This window comes from Bos javanicus, chromosome 7 (genome assembly GCF_032452875.1).
Source record: "Bos javanicus breed banteng chromosome 7, ARS-OSU_banteng_1.0, whole genome shotgun sequence".
In the NCBI taxonomy this organism is placed as follows: Eukaryota; Metazoa; Chordata; class Mammalia; order Artiodactyla; family Bovidae; genus Bos; species Bos javanicus.
In genome coordinates this window covers 43,105,154-43,126,455 of record NC_083874.1, presented here as the reverse complement: position 1 = coordinate 43,126,455, position 21,302 = coordinate 43,105,154, and the positions used below count along the sequence as shown (strand labels likewise).

Here is a 21,302-nt window from a genome sequence, read left to right as displayed (position 1 = left end):
GTCCAGCCTCGGGGCTGTCCTATTCCGTCCTGCTGGGTACTCGTGGTGGACGTGAGGGGGCATTGCTGCGTGGGCAGCTCCTCCAGGTCCCCCCAGCTCCTCACTGGTCCGGGGTCTCTGGGATGCTGAGAGAACTGTCAGGGTAACCAGCCAGCTCCCCACTCAGGGGCTGCAGTGGAAGAAGCAGGGTGGGGACACAGGTCAGGAGGTGACGGGGGGTGGGGTGGACACAGGCTGCTGAGTTGGCTCTGGTGAGGGCCGGGGAGCTGCTGCCCTGGCCTAACTGGGCCCTGGGACCCAGAGAGGGTGGATCTGGGTTCAGGTCATCTTGCAGGTCTGCTGTGGTTGCCGAGGGTCAGGTCCTGACATGGGCAGGCGCCTTCTCACTCGAATCCAAACACCCACCCTGCGCAGGGCAGGAGGGGCCCTGGGAGCCCCACCCCCAACCCTGGTGACCCCAGTGAGGCCCCACCTCCCTTTGCCCCTGAGGATTCAGGGGCCCCCAGACGATGCTGGCTGCCCTTCTGGGCATCTGGTAGGGACAGTGTCCACAGACAGGGGAGAGGGCACCCACTTCTTTAATAAATTGTACTTTTCAGAACAGGGTTAGGTTTATAGCGAAGCTGTGGATCAGTTCAGGGTCCCCATGGGTCACACCTCAGCTCAGCACCGCCTGCATCCCAGCTGATGGGCTGGTGCTGATATGTCATCCTCAGCCAAGGTCTGCACGTCCCCTTGTCCTCTCTGCCCCAGGACCCCATGTCACCATGCCCCCTTGGTCTTGCCATTGTCTCCCCTTGGGAATGGGGGCCTGGGCAGTTGTGGGTGGAGAGCTCGGGTCGGTTGTCCTGCAGGATGTCCCCAGTCTGGGCTTGTCTGGTGTTTTCTTATGGTCACCCTGGGACCATGGATTCCTAGGGGAGGGACCCAGGAGGAGACGTGCCCTTCTCATCTGTCACACCAGGGGTTCCTGCTGCCAACCTTGACCTGACCTCCTGGCTCCTCCATGGGGGAGGGGGTGTCCTTCCTCTGCACGCTGTCCTGGGAAGGGTCTCCATGCAGCCCTCTCAGAGGGTATAGTTCCCTTCAGCCCAGGGACTCTACCATGGTCAGGGCTGGCCCCCCAGCCCTGCCCCGCTTCTTGCCCACTGCTCAGCAACTGTTCTGCCTTCAGGGAGCAGGGCAACCCCTCAGGGCTCCAGGTCTGCTGGCTAATGGCTCGGGCCATCATCACTCTGCCCAAGCTCAGTGCCATGCACTGAGGAGGACCACGCAGATGTGGTGCCAGGGGATTTCAACAATGACAGCTGTCCTTGCTTGTACCCAAACCCACCCCAGCCAGCCTCAGTGTCTGGGGACCTCCTCATTGTCCACCAGGCTCAGGATGGGCCACCTCTGACCCCAGCTGACCAGGGATGGGCTGGGGAGCAGGCAGGCCAGACCCCCCAGCCCTCACTGCCTCAGTGTCCCCTGAGATGGGTGCTCTGGCCTGTTGAGTCACCCAGCTCTTGTGTGAGGGTGCCAGGAGCCTCAAGTGGATCACGGAGCACCTCTTCCCACTCCTGGGGTTGGCATTCCCCTCCTGCTTCCCTTCCTGTTCTGTCCCAACCTCGAAGATTTTATTCACTGCCTCGCCTAGATTTCACCAGGTCATGGGGTCCTGCCATTGCAGGTGGTGGGGGAGGCTGGGGTCTGTCCCCGCAACACCGTGAGACCAGGCTGTGGATGGCAGGGGGCAGAGGCCAGTAGGAGCCTAGTGGGCAGAAAGCTGTCCTTACAAACCCCCCAAGCCAGGGCAACCGGGTTGTGGGAAGCCGTCTTCCCAGGGCCCCCAGCCTCAGACTGGCTGACCTGGCCCTGACCCTGCCATGCCCCTTCCTGCCATTCCCCCTGTCCTCTGGGCATGGTGGGTCCCACCTGCCTGTTTGGGTTCCCCTGCCTGCTAGCATGGGAGCATGGGGGTCTGGGGAAGCTGGTCAGTGTCACCTGGAGGTTCCTTCACCCCAGGGCCGGGGCAGGTGGTTTGCATGTAGATCAGTGGGAGGGGAGCCCCAGAAACACTCTGCAGGGGGGGTGGGGCAGGGCTTGGCACTGCCTGAGCCAGGATGCCTAGTCTTAGTGACTTGGGGGGGACGTCCCCCTCTACCCCCCCCACCCAGCCAGGAGCTAGCTCACCTGTGGCCTCCAGGCCCCAGCTGGGCACATCGGGTGGGCCCCACTCCCCAGCATCCCTTCCTCCCCAGAGTCCACTGATCTTGAGTCCCTAGGTTGGAGACCCAGCTGGTCTGTCCCTCCCATCTTCCTTGCCTCCCCCACCCCCTGCCACAGGTTAGTGGGACACATGCAGCCTTCCTGGCAGCCCGCCTGAGCCCACCTGGCTGTGGCCCTCCAACTGCCCTAGTGGGCGGGTGACCTGTGGAAGGTGCGCTGGACTGGGTGCTCCCAAAGGGCTTGTTCCCTCCTCCTCTGCCTTGGCCCCACCTCCTCCTTGGCCCCTCCCTGCTCAGGAAATGCTCTCACTGACATGCCCTCTGGGACCACAGTCTGTCCATAACCCCTGCCCCATGTCAGGCAGGCTTGGGGGCTCATTCCCTGGAGTGATTAGCTGAGCGTACCCCACATTCGGGCACGGAGGGGCTAAGGGAGGTGGTTGGGGCCTTCACCTTCCCCAGCTTCAGGCACTGGGGGGGCCCCCTGCATCTTGGTATCACCCTTCACAAGGATGGGTGTGCCCTAAGTAGACTCCAGCGTGTACTTGTGGGGTCTGCTTTCTCTTACCTCCCCTTCCTTTTCCCCTTTCTTTTTTAAAAAGAAAAACCAGCTTTATTACTATAATTCACATACCATACAGTTGACCCATTTGAAATGTGTAATTCAGTGTTTACAGTGCATTTACAGAGTCATGCAAGTGTCATCTCTGTTTAGTTCCAGAACATTCCATTACCCCCCGAAGATACCCCATCCCCAAGAGCAGTCACTCCCCTCTCCTCCCCAGCCCCTGACCACCAGGAACCCACTCACTTTGTGGGTCAGCCTGTTCTGGACGTTTCCCATCAGTGGAATCACATGCTACGTGTCCTTCTCTGTCTGCTTCTCTCACTGAGCATCATGTTCTCAGGGCCCATTGCGTGGTAGCGAATGTCAGGGCTTTATCTCTTTCTATGGCCAAGCATCATCAATGGCATGGCTGGGCCTGTGGCTCTGCCGGTGTGGCCTCACAGCCGCCCATACCTAGCCTGTCTTCCAGGACTCCTCATACCTCGATGACCTCTCCAACGCTTCCATCTTCTCCTCATCCGTGGACTCCCTCTCGGACATAGCCGACACGCCTGACTTTCCGCCCGCTGACAGCCTCAGCCAGGTGCCTACCATCTGGGACGTGAGCACCGGCCCCTCCGCCCACGACAAGGTCAGTGCGCCCAGCCTCCAAGCTGGCAGCCATGCCAAGGCCACTCAGACCCAGACAACACTGCTACTCAAGGTTGCTCCTGTCTCCTATGTGGGCCTAAAGATGCAGGGGCTCCCAGGGGGAAGGGGGACTCTGGGGAGCACAGCACACACTAGTGGATATTGGTGGATATCTGCCCAGCTGCCTGACAGGTTCAGTGCCTGTGAAACCCCTGGACCCTCAGGAAGGGTTAGGGAGATGTGACATGCCCAGAGCAGGTGCAGTAGGCAACGCAGGCCCAACCCACCTCTGGCTGCAGGGGCCCAGTGGGGCAGTAACCCTGCCCTCCCCTCACCAGGGCCCTCCCACCAGCTCCTAGCCTCTGCCAGGCCCAAGCGGGCAGCTGAAACCCCACACGTACTCCTGCTGCGGCCAGCAGGGCTGCAGGAACCTGACTCAGCCTTCCAGGAACCTGAGCCCGAGGCTGTTTGTTTGTTTTTGTTAATTAAAAAAAAAAAAAACGGGAGAGGGAATTGAGGGTAGGTTTCTGATCTCCTTGTACCTCATTTCCATTTTATTTTCATTTCAAGAAAACTTTGTGTGTTTTTTTTGTTTTTAACTTCCCTGGTTAAGATTTTTTTTTTAACTTCCCTGGTCCAGGGGCTAAGATTGTGCTTCTGCCATAGGGAAACACAGGTTTGATCCCTAGATGGGGAACTAAGATGCCGCATGCTGCACAGCACAGGCCCCCCCCCTCCAAAAAGAAAAGAAAAGGAAACTACACTTTGATTAAAAAAACAAAAGTTTGTTTTTACTTTCCTTCCAGTTTTATTGAGATGTAATTGACACATGGCACTAAGTTTAAGGTGATGCCCACACAGCACAACGATTGACTTGCATATGTCATGAAAAAGGACCACAATAAGTCAGTGAACATCCACTGTCTCATATCGATATAACGATAAAGAGATAGAGGGACTTCCCTGGTGGTCCAGTGGTTAGAACTTGGCACTGTCACTGCTGGGGGCCTGGGTTCAATACCTGGTTGGGGAACTAAGAGCCCACAAGCCACACAGCATAGCCAAAAGAGGAAAAAAAAAAGTAGAAAACCTTTTTTTTTTCCTTGTGCCTAGAACTCCTCGCATTTACTGTTAATTTTCATATACAACGTACAGCAATGTTGTCTACTTATCATGCTGCCTCTTGCGTTCCTAGTTCTTATGTGTCTAGTGCTTTGTATGCCCCTAGTACTTATTTATGCAGCAGATCTAAGCAGGCAGACAGCAGGAGGGAGGCTTGTAGCCAGCTGAGGGGCTTGAGGACAATCAGGCGAGCCCTCCTGGAGGCTGGGGGCCTATCCAGGCACTTCAGCCCCACCTCTGGCCTGCAGGCTCATGCCTCCTCTCCCTGCCTCTCTCTCCTCTCCAGCTGTTCCCGCCCAGTGGGACATTTACAGGCCTCGAGGACCCTGTGTCCTCCCTCTCCAGCACCCCACTTCTCATCAGCTACCAGGTGAGCCAGGTACCTTCCCTAGCCCTGCCCAACCCTCCCGGACACCAGGGAGGGCCACTCAGGCACTTGCTGTGTGCAGTCTGGGCCAGCTTGGGAGCACGGTCTATTTTACAGACGGGAAACTGAGGTCCCAGGGAGGCACCATGCTGTGGGGGGCAGGTGGGGAGGGTAACACCTTCCCATCACCTGAGTCACTGGGCTGGCTAGTGGTTCAGGCTCCTGCCCCTCACGGGGAGGCTGGCGGGCTGCAGGGGACAGGACAGTCCCCAGTGTGACAGCACGTCTCCCCAGGCTCAGAGTCAGCCTGAGGAGGACGACGAGGCTGAGGAGGATGAGGCGGAGGAGCTGGGTCACGCGGAGACGTACGCTGACTACGTGCCATCCAAGTGTGAGTATCCTGCTATGGAGACTCCTAGCTGCACAGCGCCCAGGGCCTGGGTCCTCTGGCCTGGGGCGCCCATTTCGGGGGTCTCTGAAGGTCCCAGGGAACCTTAAACTGCCAGAGCAGGTGTGGGTGGGCTCCTGAGGGACTCTTCTGTAATCAGGGTTGTTTGTGGTCCTCACCTGGCACAAAACCAGCCGCAGGCCAATGTTGCAATGGAGAGGCAGGCCGCCTTCCTCTGCACCTGGGAGGGTTTTAGGAATCTGCCACTAGCTGGCACTACGCTGATGGGCCCTCCCTTCCACTTCGTGGGGCGTGCCCCACCCATCCTGGCCCCAGGTGGACCTCCCTAGTGCCCTGGTCACATCCGGGCCACACCCCTGACCTGCCCCCTCTGCACATCCCTACAGCCAAGATTGGGAGGCAGCACCCGGACCGTGTGGTGGAGACCAGCACGCTGTCTAGCGTCCCGCCGCCAGACATCACCTACACCCTCGCCCTGCCCTCCTCAGACAGCGGGGCCCTGTCTGCCCTGCAGCTGGAGGCCATCACCTATGCCTGTCAGGTGATCCCGGGGTCTCCCACCGGGTCTGCGGCCTGCGTGGGGATAGTCTCAGTGCCCACTCTGACCCTGTCGCACGCTGACCCCCTCTTCCCCCACCCCCGCAGCAACATGAGGTCCTGCTCCCCAGCGGGCAGCGCGCAGGCTTCCTCATTGGCGATGGCGCGGGTGTGGGTAAGGGCCGCACGGTGGCCGGCGTCATCCTGGAGAACTATCTGCGGGGCAGGAAGAAGGCCTTGTGGTGAGCTGCCTCCCCTGGGTGTGGGGCGGGCCCGCAGCCGGGGAGGGGGCTCCTGAAGCCTACTGGCCTGCAACCCCAGGTTCAGCGTCTCCAATGATCTCAAGTACGACGCAGAGCGCGACCTCCGGGACATCGCCGCCCCCGGCATCGCGGTGCACGCACTGAGCAAGGTGGGGTGGCCGCAGCCCCAAACCTGGTGTGGGTCGGGGTCACGGAGCCCAGCTCTGGCCAAGCCACCTCATGCACAGATGTCCGCCCTCTCCCCCAGATCAAGTACGGCGACAACACTACCTCAGAGGGTGTCCTCTTCGCCACCTACTCTGCCCTGATTGGTGAGAGCCAGGCGGGTGGGCAGCACCGCACGCGCATCCGGCAGATCCTGGAGTGGTGCGGGGAGGCCTTCGATGGCGTGGTATCCTCGATGGGATGGGGGCGGAGCCAAGCGCAGAGGCGGGGCTAGAGGGGCAGGGTCTAGGACAGGGGGCTGGGAGACCCTGACAAGTCCCATCCTGGCAGGCTCTGGAGAGGTGGAAGTGCGGGAGGAATTCCCGGCAGGGAGGGTCTGGTGTTGCACGCTTGCCCTCAGTGACCGTTGCTACCCGTCCCTGGCTGTCTGCCTAGGCCTCCTGGCTTCAATGGGCCGGACCCATGTCCACAGGGTCAGGGTGGTGGTGGCTGAGACACTCCAGGCGGTGAGACTCAAGGCCTGGAGAGCACTTCCTGCCCTGTCCTCATCCACCTCCCTAGTAGTGGAGCTGAGTGGGCCGGCTAGGCCAGGCGATCCAAAGGGGAGCCAGGCCAGAGGGCCCCCCTGCCCCAGCTTGGCCAGCTGGTGTGGGTCCCAGGCCTCTCTCCCTCCTTTGCTCTTAAGTCTGAGATCACTTCCTTTTTGTTCACACCAAACTGTAGGAAAATGAAGTGTAGGAGAGTATAAGCTAGAGTCTGATGTTTGTGTCCTGTCCACCTCTTCATGTTTCCACATACTCCTTTTACCAGTAACAATCTTCCAGAGGACCCACCTTGGCCTCCCTACAGCTTGGGCATTCAAGGGCCACAACTTCTCCTGGGGATTTCTGCAAGGGCCCACAGAGGATCCTCAAGCTCTATCCTCCCAGGATCCACCCTTGTTCCCAGAAGTGGGGTGGCTATATTCTCTGGGGGCTCCCCCTCCCTCTTGATGAGAGGAGACCTGGGGTCCTCTGCTCACAGGGCGAAGTCTGTACAGAGGCCCTCAAGCAAGACACAGCAGCAGGTCTACTGATGCATCAGCTTAGCAACAGCATGAAAAATAACAAGGTTGATCTCACACCCGGGGGCAGCCTGTCGGCATCAGGCTAACCTTCTCACCCATGTTCCCACAAGTTCTCCTTCGACCTTCTGTACATTTGTGTGGACACATGTGCACACACATGGCACTCACACCTTGTCTTTCAGATAGGTTTGTGACAGACTTACTTGTTCATAACTTGCTCCTCTGAAAACATGAAGAACTGTCTATGTTTTCCAACTTCTGTGAACATCACTGGGGTCTAGAGGCTGTTTTCCAGTGGCCCTGGTGGCCTCACACCCCAAGGACCCCGCCCTGTGGCCAGAGACCCCAGGCACCTTCTGGAGTTCCCCCAGCCAGGAAGGGAGGCAGTGTGGTGGGTCTGTGGGGTGGCCTGCCTTCCAGAACAGTCCTTAACCCATGCCCAACCCAGATTGTGTTCGACGAGTGCCACAAAGCCAAGAACGCAAGCTCCACCAAGATGGGCAAGGCCGTGCTAGACCTGCAGAACAAACTGCCCCTGGCCAGGGTGGTCTATGCCAGCGCCACAGGTGAGGGCCCACTCATCGATGGGTGATACCTGCCCCAGCGCAGCTGTAGGGGCATCCAATCTGCAGCCCAGCTCCTGCCAGCCACCTTGCAGCCTGTCTGCAGAGATACCAGCCCCTGTCACTCTGCCCACTGGCTGTGGGCACTTTTCCAAGAGCCTCAGGTCCTTGTTGCTGGCCCTCATGCCATTTCTGGGACCCCATCCAAGGCTGCCAACCTAGCCAGGTCAGAGGAGCTGACAGTGGCCCCCTTCCCCAGGTGCCTCTGAGCCCCGGAACATGATCTACATGAGCCGCCTGGGCATCTGGGGTGAGGGCACGCCCTTCCGGACCTTTGAGGAATTTCTGCACGCCATTGAGAAGAGGTGCGCTCTTCATGTCCACGTGATGGAGGTGGGGCCACAGAGGGCCCTGCTTGTCATATGTAAAGGTGCACCCCTCCCACTCACTCTCGTGTAGCAACCAGGGGGGGTTTAGAATGAAAATTCCATGCTTTGTCTGCCTAGTACTTCCAATCATCTCAGGATAAGGGCCCTCCCCTGCCCCCTGCCAAGGTAGACCACTTTCTCTTTCCAAGGTGCACCCACAGGGCCTTTGCATATGCTCCCTGCCCCACACACCGCACCCTGTGCACCTAGTCCTTCCTCACTCTCCACAGTGACAGCCCCCACCTCGCTGGCTCCATCTCTTGGGACCCAGCATGTGGTCCCTAGCTGGCACCCAGGCAGCCTGTGCTTGCCCACAGGGGTGTGGGCGCCATGGAGATTGTGGCCATGGACATGAAGGTCAGTGGCATGTACATCGCTCGCCAACTCAGCTTCTCTGGTGTCACCTTCCGCATCGAGGAGATCCCGCTGACCCCGGCCTTCGAGCGCATCTATAACCGGGCAGCCCTGCTGGTAAGCCTCTGACCTAATGGACAGCCTTGGTGTCCCCTTGGAGTTCTGCCTCATCACCTTCAGTGTCTGCCCTTGAGGGCACCACTCAGATTAGTAAGACTGTAGACAGGAGGAAGCGGCTGACCCACCCACCTCATCCTTGGCGGGAGCCCAGCATCTCAATCCCATTCTAGCTGGGGATTCTGTCGGACTCCCCTCCCCACTTTGCCCCCAGGTGTGATCCAGAGCTTCAGGCTCTCTCTGTGGGGCCGTTCTAGGTGTTACAGGGTGTGGAACAGCCTCTCTGGCTCCACCAGGTCAACACCAAGAACCCCCTCCCTGGTGACAACTACAGATGCCCCAGACATGGCCCGCTGTCCCCTGGGGGCCAGTGGCAGGAGGCGGGCAGGGCAGATATCCCCACCACTCTGGAGGCGTTGTCCATTTACCTTCTGATTACATGAATGCCATTTTCACTGTGGCTTTCTGAATGTTACACATTTTGGATTTTTGGCATTTCTGACCATCCAGCTATCGCCAGGGCCTCTGTATAACCCCACTTACAGCCCCCATCCTCTGGCCCTACATTTCTGTGGGGCAGGGGCTGGCAGTAGCAAGCTGAGCTGGGCATGTCGTTGCAGTGGGCCGAGGCCCTGGGCGTGTTCCAGCAGGCAGCCGACTGGATCGGCCTGGAGTCGCGCAAGTCCCTGTGGGGCCAGTTCTGGTCAGCCCATCAGCGCTTCTTCAAGTACCTGTGTGTGGCTGCCAAGGTGCACCGGCTGGTGGAGCTGGCCCAGGAGGAGCTGGCCCAGGACAAGGTGAACTGGGCTGGGCTGAGTCCCTAGAAAGAAGCAGGCACAGGCTTATGTGGAGATCGGGGTTGTCTGGGAGCTGAGGCCAGCCATTGGTGCCAGGTTAACATCCCAGGGGATATGGGCTTGTTGGGGTCTGGCAGCCTGAGTAACACAGGGGAGGGGAACGGAGTAACAGGTCAGCCCCAGGTTCCCAGCTGCAGGGGCAGGTGTGGGGGCAGGGGTGCCAAGCCTGCTCACACACACCCACCCCCGCAGTGTGTGGTCATCGGGCTGCAGTCTACAGGTGAGGCGCGGACCCGGGAGGTGCTGGGCGAGAAGGAGGGACAGCTCGATGGCTTCGTGTCCGCTGCCGAGTGAGTGACACATTAGGGCCCTTTCCCTGTGTGACCAACCCTGGGGCCTGGCCCTGCCTGTGACCCCAGCCAAAGGAGCCGACTCCGACCCTCAGAGAACTTAGGTCCAGCCCAGGTTATTAAGCCAGAAGGGGTAACTATGGGGACCTAGGACTCGGTGGGCACCAGCCCAGGGTCCTGAGACTTTTATCGAATGAGGTTTTCCCAGCCTTGCCCCCTGCATGCGTACTGGGCTGATTCAAGGACTGCACAGATTTTAGGGACTGTCCCTGGTGGTTCTTAAAGCCCCTGGCCTCCCTTCTCACCCTGGATGAGGATCCCAGCACAAGGCCCCTTGTCCGCTCTGCCTCATCCTGTCTCTTCCCACATGGTCCAGCATGTCCTTCCTTCCCCTGGGCCCCCCACCCTGGGATGCCCCCCTTCTACTTCAGAGCCATCAGCACTTGCAGGCAGAGCCCCACCCAGCCCCCTGCCTATATTTCATCCATTGCCCACCATGTGTGGGTAGGATCCCAGTGGGACCCCTGCCCCGTCCCTGCAGCTCCTTCCCTCTCTTACCCATCTTCTCTGAGCCCCTGTGCCCAGACCCACCCTTTGGGGCCCCTTGGTGCTAGGCGTCCTCTCTGCAGAGTAGCCCTTAACACATGGGACCCAACCCCTCCATGTCTCCCAGTGAAAACAAACTCTGTGTCTCACTTTCAGAGGCGTCTTTTTGTCGCTAATTCAGAAGCACTTTCCTTCGACCAAGAGAAGGCGAGAGAGAGGAGCAGGCAGTAAGAGAAAGCGTAAGTGCCCACTGCCTGGACCTTGTGCCTATGGCCCCTCACTGCTCCTGCCGGTCCTCCAGCCTCCCTCCTTTCTGACCCTCGACCTGGGTTGGTGTGCTGCCACACAGCCACATGGCCTGAGCCCGTCCCCACCCTAGCTCTCCAGCGCAGCTGCTCAGTCAGCAAAAAACCCCAGTGCTGCAGGATGACGGTGTGGCTAGTGCATCCCCAAGGCCTCCAGCCTCATCCCCAGAAGGCAGGGCCTCGTATTCCCCAGGTAAAAGTGAGCCTGAGGCTGAAACTGCACTGGTTCAGGGGACCAGGATGGGGCTCATACAAAGCACCCCAGGATAGGGGAGTGGCCCGAGCACCTACCTGCAGGCACACACTGCACCCTGTTCTTGCAGGCAAAGGCTGAGCATCCTCTCATCAGGGGGAAGTGAGGCTCAGAGAGACCAAGCAACTCACCTGAGAGCACACAGCCAGCCTTGGGGCCCAGTCCTGCCCCTCTGGCTGGGAACACCCTGCAGGGTGTCTGGGACAGTATCCAGGTTACTTGGGCCCCTGGACTGCCACCCCCCAGGGCTTGGGCATGTCCTCTGGCCTACCCACCCAGTGCCACCTTGTGAGGTGGGGCACGTGGCCTCCCCGGGCACCACCCAAGGACACACTGCTATGTCAGGAAGTCTGGCAGGGTCGGTAACACGTCCCCACCACCAGCAGCGCCCAGACATGCCACAGCTGCACAGGGGGAAAGGGCTTGGGCTATAAGCCCTAACCATCCAGGCATGCAGCCTGTCCATGGACCACTGGGAGTCTCCCTGGGACCAGGCTGCAGTGACCCTTGACTGCTCCCCTGCAGGGCGGCCACGGGGCCGTGGGGCCAAGGCACCCAGGCTGGTGTATGAGGCAGCAGGTGTGATCCGCATTAGTGACGACAGCAGCACAGAGTCGGACGGTGGCCTGGACAGTGACTTCCACTCCTCCCCCGAGTCCCTGTTGGACGACGATGTGGTCATCGTGGATGCCATCGGGCTCCCAGCCGATGACCGCGGTGAGGCCCAATGCCGCCTTCCCCATCCTTGCTTCTCATGCTCTGAGCAGGAAGTCAGGGGCACATGAGCAGGAGCAGCCAGGGGTTCGGGGAAAGATTCTAGACCCCCACTACCCATGGACTCCCTCACCCTTGAGGGCCCAGGGAGGGGAGCAGGGCTGTGGACAGGCAGCCTGGCCCAGTTCCCCCTGACCCTCTGGCCCCACAGGCCCCTTGTGCCCCCCACAGCGGGACCTGCATGGCCCCGGAGTCCTGGAGCGGGTTGAGCGGCTGAAGCAGGACCTGCTGGCCAAGGTGCAGGCGCTGGGCCGGGAGCTGCCAGTCAACACCCTGGATGAGCTCATTGACCAGCTGGGGGGCCCAGAGTGCGTGGCCGAGGTGAGCTCTGGTGCCCCCTGGTGGCCAGCTTGGTGGGGGTGGCTGCTGGGTCCAGTGTCCTGCTCTCCCCTTCAGGCAGTGCTGCCCAGGCCCAACCCCCAACCCCCCTCCCTTTCCCTTCCTCTCCCCCTGTGTGCCTGCGCGCTTTCCCGGGACGGGCCCTGGTGCCACCTCAGATCTGTCTTGGTCCTGTGTGGTCGGGTTGCAATAAAAAGACTCAGGAAGATGTAGTGACCGTGCCTGCTGACGACCCCATGGGTACCCGAGCCTAGGGAGAGGCCAGGTTCTGGCAGCCCCCACCACCCACCCACACCCAGGAGCCCCAGGAGCCAGGTGGGGGGACAGATGGGGAAACTGAGGCCCGTGGGGACCAGCCCCTGGGTGGCCACACCAGCTGACAACCTGTCCTCTCTCCCCACCACGGCCATAGATGACCGGCAGGAAGGGCCGTGTAGTGTCCAGACCTGACGGGACGGTGGCGTTTGAGTCACGAGCGGAGCAGGGTCTCTCCATTGATCACGTGAACCTCAGGGAGAAGGAACGCTTCATGAGTGGGGAGAAGGTGGGGGCCCTGGGGCACCCCAGGTGTGGCTGCATGTGGGCTGAGAGGCGCAGGGCTCTTGATAGACTGGCTGGAGGACCACCAGCTGTGTATAGGGGTGTGTGCTGTGCTTGTGTGCCTGAGTGGGCCCCCAGCCCTCACCAGTCCCACTTTCAGTTTGAATCGTCCAGGCCCTCTGTCAGTGCCTAGCCTGCTGATGCTGAGCCACCCCATGGGAGCTGATGTCTGCAGGGCCAGCAGACTCTAGGGGTGCCTCAGGATGGTCCTGACTCTAAGCCCACAGAGGCCCCTCAGGGACACACATACCTGACCTTCTTGTGTGGGTCACCCTGAATGCTTCCAGTTAACCCAGGGCACATGGGGTGTGGGGCAAGGTGGAGCAGGCTGCCCGCCCTGCCACCCCTCTGATCCATCCCCGACCCTGCGTCCCAGCTTGTGGCCATCATCTCAGAGGCCTCCAGCTCCGGTGTCTCCCTCCAAGCTGACCGCCGGGTGCAGAACCAGCGGCGCCGGGTGCACATGACGCTGGAGCTGCCCTGGAGCGCTGACCGAGCCATCCAGCAGTTTGGTGAGCCCTGCTCCCGACCCAGGCCACGCCCCAGGGGGCCCACCTGGTCCCTAAACACCTCTTCTGCCTCCAGGCCGGACCCACCGCTCCAACCAGGTCTCTGCGCCGGAGTATATCTTCCTCATTTCAGAGCTGGCAGGGGAGCGCAGGTTTGCTTCCATTGTGGCCAAGCGGCTGGAGAGCCTGGTGAGCCTTAGGCCGGGGGCGGGCTGGTAGCTCCCCAAGTAGGGCGGGCCAGGGAGGAGCAACATATGAGTAACATGTGACGGCCTCCCATCCTGGGCAGGGGGCTCTGACCCATGGGGACCGCCGTGCCACTGAGTCCCGGGACCTGAGCAAGTACAACTTTGAGAACAAGGTACCCAAGGAGGTGGGGCCCAGGAGAGGAGTGTTCCCGGGGTGCTGAGACCTGGGGTGCCCTGGTCTCTGACATGGCCCTTGGGCCTCCCCGCAGTATGGTGCCCGGGCGCTCAGCTGTGTCCTCACCACCATCCTAAGCCAGACGGAGAGCAAAGTGCCACTGCCCCAGGGCTACCCTGGAGGGGATGCCGCCTTCTTCCGTGGTGAGCTGGTAGACCCCCCCACACATACACACCAGGGGCACAGGAGACACTGGTGGTGAGGGGGAGCCCTGGTAGGCTGTGGCCAGCAGTCGTGCGAGGCTCCCCCTCCCCACAGACATGAAGCAGGGGCTGCTGTCAGTGGGCATTGGCGGGCGCGAGTCCCGGTCCGGCTGCCTGGACGTGGAGAAGGGTGAGTCCCTCACTGGCTGGCACCTCCAGGATGGGGAGGAGGGGGCGGATATGAGGGGAGAGGGGGAGACAGGGAGGCTGCCTGGACATAGCCTGAGGCACCCTGCCATCCGCAGACTGCTCCATCAGCAAGTTCCTGAACCGCATCCTGGGGTTGGAGGTGCACAAGCAGAACGCACTCTTCCAGTACTTCTCCGACACCTTTGACCACCTTATTGCCGCCGACAAGAGGGAGGGCAAATACGACATGGGCATCCTGGGTGAGCCCTGTGGGGATGCCCTCCCCTGGGCCAGGCCCCAGACTACCACTCGCCCCACTCACCCGCTCGCCCCACTCACCCGCTCGCCCTCTACAGACCTGGCCCCTGGCATTGATGAGATCTATGAGGAAAGCCAGCAGGTGTTCCTGGCGCCTGGACACCCGCAGGATGGACAGGTGGTCTTCTACAAGGTGAGCAGCCCTGCCCCTCCCCGCCCCGCTCACTGTCCCTTCCCGCCCTGTTCACTGCCCCTCCCATCACCTGACACCTGCGTGCCCGCAGATCAGTGTGGACCGTGGCCTGAAGTGGGAAGAGGCCTACGCCCGGTCGCTTGAGCTGACGGGCACCCACGACGGCTTCTACCTCTCCTACAAGGTGGGCCCTACAGCAAACCCCCAACGCTCTCCCAGGGGCAGGAGCCAGGCTGGTGGGTTGGCAGGGGAGGGCGGTGGCCATCCTCATGCCGTCTCGCTTGACATGCCTTCTCGTATATGTGGTGCACTGCCCCATCCAGGTCCGCGGCAACAAGCCCAGCTGCCTGCTGGCCCAGCAGAACCGCGGCAAGCTCTTCACCGTGTACAAGCCCAATATAGGGCAGCAGAGCCAGCTGGAGTCCTTGGATAGCTTGAGCCGGAGGTTCCGCCGGGTAGGTCCCCGGGGCACCTTCTGTACCCTTAATGCTCCAGTGTCCAGCAGCCCCCAGGCCGCTCTGGCCGCTAGGTGGGGGATGAGCAGCCCTGGGTCCTTTGCACCGCAGTTTCCCCCGACTGGCTAGGGAGCGCAGACAGGCTCTTGCAGGGGCTCAACCCGCTGTGTCCACAGGTGACGGCAGAGGAGGCCAGGGAGCCCTGGGAAAGCAGCTACACCTTCTCGCTGACGCACTGCAGCCACACCACATGGTGAGGGCCCGGGGTGGCCTGGGGGGACTGTTGGGGGCACGCGCTCGCTTTGCGCGGCAGTTGGTTTGAGCCTCGGTCCCCCACAGGAACCGGCACTGCCGGCTGGTGCAGGAGGGCAAGGACTGCGCGCAGGGCCTGCGGCTGCGCCACCACTACATGCTGTGCGGGGCCTTGCTGCGCGTGTGGGGCCGCATCGCCGCCGTCATGGCCGACGTCACCAGCAGCAGCTACCTGCAGATCGTGCGCCTCAAGACCAAGGACAAGAAGAAGCAAGTCGGTGAGTCAAGGCACCAGCGGGCTGGGGGAGGTGGGCGGCCTCAGCCCCGCCCAGCAGGCCCTGATGCTCCAGCCCCGCTCCACCCCGCCCCCACAGGCATCAAGATCCCGGAGGTCTGCGTACGTCGGGTCCTGCAGGAGCTGCAGCTGATGGATGCCGACGTGAAGCGCAAGCAAGCGCGCACTCGGGGTCTCCTCGCGCCGCCTTCCACCCCACGCCCCCTTGCTTTGCCCTTCGGCCCCGGTGAGGTCCTGGACCTCACATATAGCCCGCCGGCCCAGGCCTTCCCCGCGCCCTCACCCTTCACCTTCCCGGCCCTGGGCCCCGGCCCCGGCGGCCAGCTGCTGGGCGCCCCCGACACCCCCGATGCCCCGGCTGACCCCGTGGCACTCCTGCACCAGGGCTGCGAAATTAACTTCAAGGAGGTGCTGGAGGACATGCTTCGCTCCCTCAACGCCGCGCCACCCGCCGAGCCACCCGGCCCTCTGGGCCCTCTGGGTGCAGGGGCTGCGGGCGCACCGGCAGGTGGAGCACCAGAGCGGCAGAGCGTCATCCAGTTCAGCCCCCCCTTTCCCAACTCCTAGGTCCAGGCATCCTTTCCGAACGAAACTTATTTATCCGTAATAGGCTCCCGTCTACACGGGGAAGAGGGTGGCTAGCCGAGCAGGGCCAGGACCCCAGCCGACTACTGAGAGGAGCAGGGCTAGGGGCCCCTCGTCCAGCCTCCCGAGGCCTCTATTGCAGTGCCTTCCCGCCCGGTGCCTGGGCAGATCCCCAAAATGCTGTCCGCCCTGGGGGGCCCTCCAGGGCCTTGCCTGGTGGGCAGTGGCCTAGTGCAGCCCCCACTCAGGATACTTGGGGGCCAGGCAGGGCCTAGAGTGGTGGCCCTTCTTCTCTGTGCCTCTATCCTCTACTGCCCCACTCCAGGCCTGGGTTGGGGCTCCCACCCCACCCACCTTAGAAGGCCCGGTCAGGCCTGTACCCCTGACATCCACAAAACTGGGTGGCCCCAAGAGCTGGAAACTCAGGAAACCCCAGGTGCTCAGGGCCCCACCGCTTCTGGGGGGCTCCAAGGGGCAGATCCCCTCTTAATATATGCAACCCCTCCCTGCTCTCTGTGCCCTAAATTATTGTCCAGCCACCTCTCAGGGGCCTGGAATCCCTGCAGAGCTGGTGGCTGGCCCCCTGGTTTCTATGTGTATTTATAATTAATTCAAGTGTATATATGTAAAGAGATCTTTTTTTAAATATATGTGCCTTTTCACTACTTCCCAGGCTGTCTGCTGCTGCTATCTGCAGGGCAGCGGGGCGGGAGGTGGGGCAATGGTGGTGGGTGTGCCCTGCATGTTCCTTCCCAGTGGGGTGTGGGTGAGATCAGAGTGACTTCTGGCCCTCATCTCTGCCAGCTCATCTCACCCACGATGGCACCTGGCCTTGTGGATGCCTGGGGCTAGGCTAGGGGAAACCCCACCCCACTGGGCCCTTTGTCCAGTATGATCCTGGCATCCCCACAGCAGGCCAGTTGCCTCTGAACTGACTATACCAAGCCCCTGGAGCCTTGGACCAGATACCCTGCTCCCTGCCCACTTGAGATGTGACCCGCCCACCCATCCCACCCCACCCCCATCCCACCCCTCCCCAGGCCCCTCTTGGTGATGCTGAGTCCTGTTCCTTAGAACCCCTTGATCTGAACTGACTGCCATCTCTGCCTTGGTTTCTTCCCAGGTCTGCTCCAGATGGTGTTGGGTATGGCAGGCAGGGCAGCCCAGGGACAGGAGAGCCCAAGAGTTGGGCTCAGTCTGGAAGGCAGGACGGGATACCCAGCTGTTCCTGGAAACTGGGGAGCATGCCCAGCCCATAGCCTGGAAGTTGGAGAGGGACTAGGGAGCAGTCAGGAGACCCTGCTATAAGCCGCCAAGGGTGGTGGAGGTGGCTCTTGACCCTCCATCCAGACCCAGCCAGTCCCCTCCCTCATAGGTCCCCCACTCCTGGGGGAAGGCTGCTGATCTTTCTGGCTGGTGGAGGCAGGAGAGGAGCCAGCTCAGCCATTCTACAGCTGTCTGCCTGCCCCCCCACTCTCACAGGATGGCCCCTTTGAGCAGCAGGCAGGCTGTACCCACCCACAGCCCTTCCCGGGGAGTGGGGCTGCATCCGCCAGGTGAAGCCCATGGGCAGGCCTGATGCCCGGACTCTGTGTCTTCGTCACAAGGCCAGCATGGTGAGCAGGCCCTGCCAGGCATGGCTCGGTGCTCAAACCAGCTTGGCCTGATGCCCAGCCTGGGTGCAGCGGGCCTCCCAACAGCAGGGTCACCAGCCCAAGTCCCCTGATGTCCCCACACCTGGGTACACTGGAGGAGACCAAGGCTGAGAGCAGTGGCCAATGAGGAGGCATTATCTCCCCCAGCGGCTGGGCCGGGCTAGGCTGGGCTGAGGAGATTAGCAACCCCAGGCAGGACAGGTGGAGCCCTCTGAATCCTGAAGGAACTCCACCTCCCACTTGCCCCCACCCCCCTCAGCCTAGGGAGTTGATGACACCTGCCCCTGAGCCCTGGGTTAGCAAAAGCCAGGAGCAAGCCAATCTGTGTTGTACATTTTATTCCCACAAGGCAGCCAGAGGTGGGGTTGCCAAGCCGCAGCCAGGCCAAGGGACCTTCCTCCGGAAGGAGTGCACGCCAGGTTCTCAGGTCTGCCCCACCAGGGGCTGGTTTTCAGACAGACCGTCATAGGCACCGGGGGAAGGCTCCTCGGAACACAGGCAACAGGCTTGGGTAGGGGCAGCACCTTGTGGAGCTAGAGGTAGCACGGCAGGTCCTTCTCTATCACCTGCGGGGGAGAAGGGGGTGAGGGATGCCTTTTCCCGAGTCCCCCCAGCGGGCTCCCCAGACAGGCACCTACCAGGGGCTCTTCCATGGGACCATACCGCTTCACCACACAGCCGTTCTTGTCAATGAGGAACTGCAAGGAGGCCACCGTGGGGCTGAAGTGAGCCAATGGCCCCTACCTGCCGTCCCCATGGCTCTGGACTCTCAAAGCAGTACATCTGTGGCTGGTGGCTGTGTCTGTCCACCCCGCCAGGGCCCCTAACCCCCTTACCTTGGTGAAGTTCCATTTGATGGCGCTACAAAAGAAGCATGAGGTTGTGAGGAATCCCCTGGCAGTTGCAGATCCCCTCTCCACTGCCCTGGGGAAGCCATCCTGTCCTCCCCTGTCCCCCAACCCCCAACTCACTTTCCCAGCATGCCTCTCCCCTTGGGCTGGACTTTCATCCATTTCCACAGAGGGTGGGCGTCGTCCCCATTTACACAGATCTTGCTGAACAAATCGAATTTGACGTTATAGCCAGCGGCGAACTCTTTGATCTCTGCATTACTCCCTGGCTCCTGTGTAGACCCGGGTTGGGAGGAGGGGGTGAGTGGGGAGAGGCCTATACCCACTTCAGTCCCCGCTTCCACAGACAGCTCTTCTCCCCAGCCCGCACAAAGGGACACACAGGGACACCCAGGGCCAGCCACGACGCACCTGCCTCCCAAACTGGTTGCAAGGGAAGGCCAGGATCCGTAAACCACACTCGGCGTATCGGGCGTGCAGGTCGACCAGCTGAGTGTAGTTTACGTCAGTCTTGCCTCATTGCGAGGCCACATTGGTGACGATGCACACGTGGCCCCTGGAGACGGGATGAGGCGGTCAGGTCAGGGCCACGACCTTACCCTCGCCGCCCCCACCAAATGGGCAAGGACCCACCGGTACTTGTCCAGGTTAACCATGCGCCCGTCGATGTCCTTGGCTGAAAATTCGTGCATGGAGCGAGCACAGCGCCAGTCGTCGCGGGACGCGCACTACAAGGCAAGGACTGGCTGAGCGGCCGACTGACCTCGGGGCGTGGCGCCCGCAGCCGTTCGGCCCACTCACCCAGCCCAGGGTACCTAAGGGAGAAAAACCCGGGCCTTGGGACTAAGCAAAATATGAGGCTCCTCCTCAAAGGCTCCCCTGTACAACACGGCGCATTGGGCCGGCGTCATTGAGACCTAGGGAAGCTCGGAACCCTGCCAGGTGCCCCACCGGATGGGGGAGGCCGCTGGGTGTGGGGGCCTCCGTGCGCACCGGGTCTTGGGATTCGGTGGCGCAGCCGCTCTCCCCGGCCGGGGGTCCCGCCAGCCCAGGGCTCTCAGGAGCTGGCCTCCTCCGCCGGGGGCGCGCCCTCCTGCGACGGCATATCCGAGCCCTCCTCCTTCGGGGGGCTCGGCGCCGTCGCCCGGCCGGCAAGCGGCGCCGCTGCCCGCGACGGCCCGGGGAGCAGGCGGCTGCGCGGCCCATGCCCGCAGGTCTCTGACTGAACTTGTGCCCACCGAGCGCCGGGCCCCGGGGACAAAGGGCCGGTAGCCAAGGGCGCCAGGCCGCTCCTCTGTGACGCCACCGCAAGGGGCCCCGGGGCGCGCAGGGCTGGGGAGGGGCAGTGACGACCCGCGGCGCGTGATCCCGGATTTCCACCCCTTCGGCCGCCCCCGCTCTCCAGGCCGCAGTCGGGGAGCCAGAAACCGACGGCGCCACCCTCAGCTGCCCCGATACAGGAGCCTGTGCGCGTCAGGGGCTTCAAACCGTGGGTTCCGACCGCCCAGCCCTGTCCCCGGCCCCCCGGACGCCGCCTCGGTCCCTGACCCAGACTCGGACCGTGACCCCACCCCCCACCCCCACCCCCGCGCTCTAGCCCCGGTCCTAATGGCCGCGGGGGGGGAGGGGGGGGCGACCGGCGCCCCCCGCCCGAGGTCGCCAGAAGGCAGGTCGCGCGCCCGCCCAACGGCCCACTGGCCGGCCGGCGGCGCCGCACTCACCATGGTGCTGGCCAGGCCCGGCGCAGCCAGAGCCCCGCAGAGTAGCGCTGGCTTGAGCAGGCGGTACAGACGGCTAAAGCTCATCTCGGCGGTGGGGGGCTCGGGAAAGCAGCGCTCCTCCCCTCGCCGAACCGACCAATGGACGCGCGCCGGCGGGCCTCACCTCCCTGCCCTACGCCACGCCCAGCAACACTCTCACTGGTTGGATGCTCAGGCGTCGCAGATGCGTGCCCACACAAGCCAATGGGAGGCCGGAGTGAGGCTGGCGGGGCGGGGCCTGGGCCGGGCTGCGGTTTTTTTCGCTGTATGTGACTGCGCATGCTTATGCGCAGGCGGGCGGGCGGGTCTACGCGGGCGGCGCGTAGATGGGTTGCGGACAGTTATCCGCACTGAAGGATGCCCGACAACTTGAGATACTACTGGAAGCCCGTGGCAGCGGATCGGGGTGGTGGGGGGAAAGGTTGGCTCGAACTTTCAGAAAACATGCCTCAGCTTACTGAAAACGTATTTGTTTCTTTGAAATGTAAATAAAACCACGCTGGGCGTCGGACTACCCCCACTCGGGCTGCGGTGTCGCTACGAGGGCCTGGAGGTCACCGGCGGCGATAGGCCCGGATGGCGGTGGCGCTGCCGCAGGGATGCGCCATGAGCGCACGGCTGAAGGTTGCCGCCCTTGGACAGTGCAGGCTTAGCCGTTTATATAAGTGACACGTGAGCCCTGGGGGGGAAGGGAAGCTCGGGCAGTTACCTTGTGGTCCCGCCCCCTTCTCTGAGTGGACTGGCAGGTGTGTGCTTAGAAAGGAAAACACCAGAGAGATTTTTTGTCACTTCCAACGTGACACAGCACGAGTGCACGCGGTAGGGGACAGAGCGCCCGCTGATCTGGCTCCTGGAGCATTTCCCCTCGAGGCTCAGGCGTTGGGCCACCGGCCAGAGAGCAGGCCCATCCCGTTCTCGGGACCTGAGTCACGGAATTCCACAGCCCGCCTGGCTGCCCCCCACCCTCAGCC

General features: G+C 62.0%; 2 protein-coding genes across 14 annotated transcripts in view; one reads left to right on the top strand and one right to left on the bottom strand.

Annotated features, from left to right (window-relative positions):
• Nucleotides 1-16,730, top strand: part of SBNO2 (strawberry notch homolog 2) — a 42,268-nt gene extending 25,538 nt beyond the window's left edge. For 5 of the 11 annotated variants that reach the window (XM_061423412.1, XM_061423410.1, XM_061423411.1 and 2 more), the window contains 28 exons: nt 3,236-3,409; nt 4,817-4,900; nt 5,192-5,288; nt 5,693-5,847; nt 5,952-6,085; nt 6,165-6,255; nt 6,354-6,497; nt 7,786-7,903; nt 8,160-8,265; nt 8,646-8,799; nt 9,420-9,596; nt 9,849-9,946; nt 10,649-10,731; nt 11,576-11,767; nt 11,976-12,145; nt 12,576-12,707; nt 13,140-13,275; nt 13,349-13,461; nt 13,562-13,633; nt 13,730-13,838; nt 13,954-14,028; nt 14,144-14,287; nt 14,384-14,478; nt 14,570-14,662; nt 14,802-14,933; nt 15,110-15,186; nt 15,273-15,463; nt 15,560-16,730. In XM_061423412.1, coding sequence (XP_061279396.1) covers nt 3,236-3,409; nt 4,817-4,900; nt 5,192-5,288; nt 5,693-5,847; nt 5,952-6,085; nt 6,165-6,255; nt 6,354-6,497; nt 7,786-7,903; nt 8,160-8,265; nt 8,646-8,799; nt 9,420-9,596; nt 9,849-9,946; nt 10,649-10,731; nt 11,576-11,767; nt 11,976-12,145; nt 12,576-12,707; nt 13,140-13,275; nt 13,349-13,461; nt 13,562-13,633; nt 13,730-13,838; nt 13,954-14,028; nt 14,144-14,287; nt 14,384-14,478; nt 14,570-14,662; nt 14,802-14,933; nt 15,110-15,186; nt 15,273-15,463; nt 15,560-16,047 — 3,834 coding nt within the window. In that variant the 3' untranslated portion in view covers nt 16,048-16,730. The remainder of the gene's footprint in view (nt 1-3,235; nt 3,410-4,816; nt 4,901-5,191; nt 5,289-5,692; nt 5,848-5,951; nt 6,086-6,164; nt 6,256-6,353; nt 6,498-7,785; nt 7,904-8,159; nt 8,266-8,645; nt 8,800-9,419; nt 9,597-9,848; nt 9,947-10,648; nt 10,732-11,575; nt 11,768-11,975; nt 12,146-12,575; nt 12,708-13,139; nt 13,276-13,348; nt 13,462-13,561; nt 13,634-13,729; nt 13,839-13,953; nt 14,029-14,143; nt 14,288-14,383; nt 14,479-14,569; nt 14,663-14,801; nt 14,934-15,109; nt 15,187-15,272; nt 15,464-15,559) is intronic. The other 6 variants (XM_061423414.1, XM_061423413.1, XM_061423420.1 and 3 more) reach the window with 3 other exon arrangements.
• A 1,311-nt stretch (nt 16,731-18,041) lies between these two features.
• On the bottom strand, nt 18,042-20,979 carry GPX4 (glutathione peroxidase 4). Of its 3 annotated transcripts, none has more exons than XM_061423424.1 (7): nt 20,293-20,979; nt 19,205-19,299; nt 18,983-19,127; nt 18,692-18,843; nt 18,557-18,581; nt 18,359-18,418; nt 18,042-18,286 (listed from the first exon to the last, which is right to left on the bottom strand). In XM_061423424.1, exons 1-7 carry the CDS (start codon nt 20,374-20,376, stop codon nt 18,254-18,256), a joined length of 594 nt encoding a protein of 197 aa, XP_061279408.1. In that variant the 5' UTR covers nt 20,377-20,979; the 3' UTR covers nt 18,042-18,253. The 3 variants fall into 3 exon arrangements, with proteins under 3 accessions (XP_061279408.1, XP_061279407.1, XP_061279406.1); XM_061423423.1 differs by lacking the exon at nt 20,293-20,979 and adding an exon at nt 19,565-20,078; XM_061423422.1 differs by lacking the exon at nt 20,293-20,979 and adding an exon at nt 19,523-19,855.
• Nucleotides 20,980-21,302: the final 323 nt, after the last annotated feature.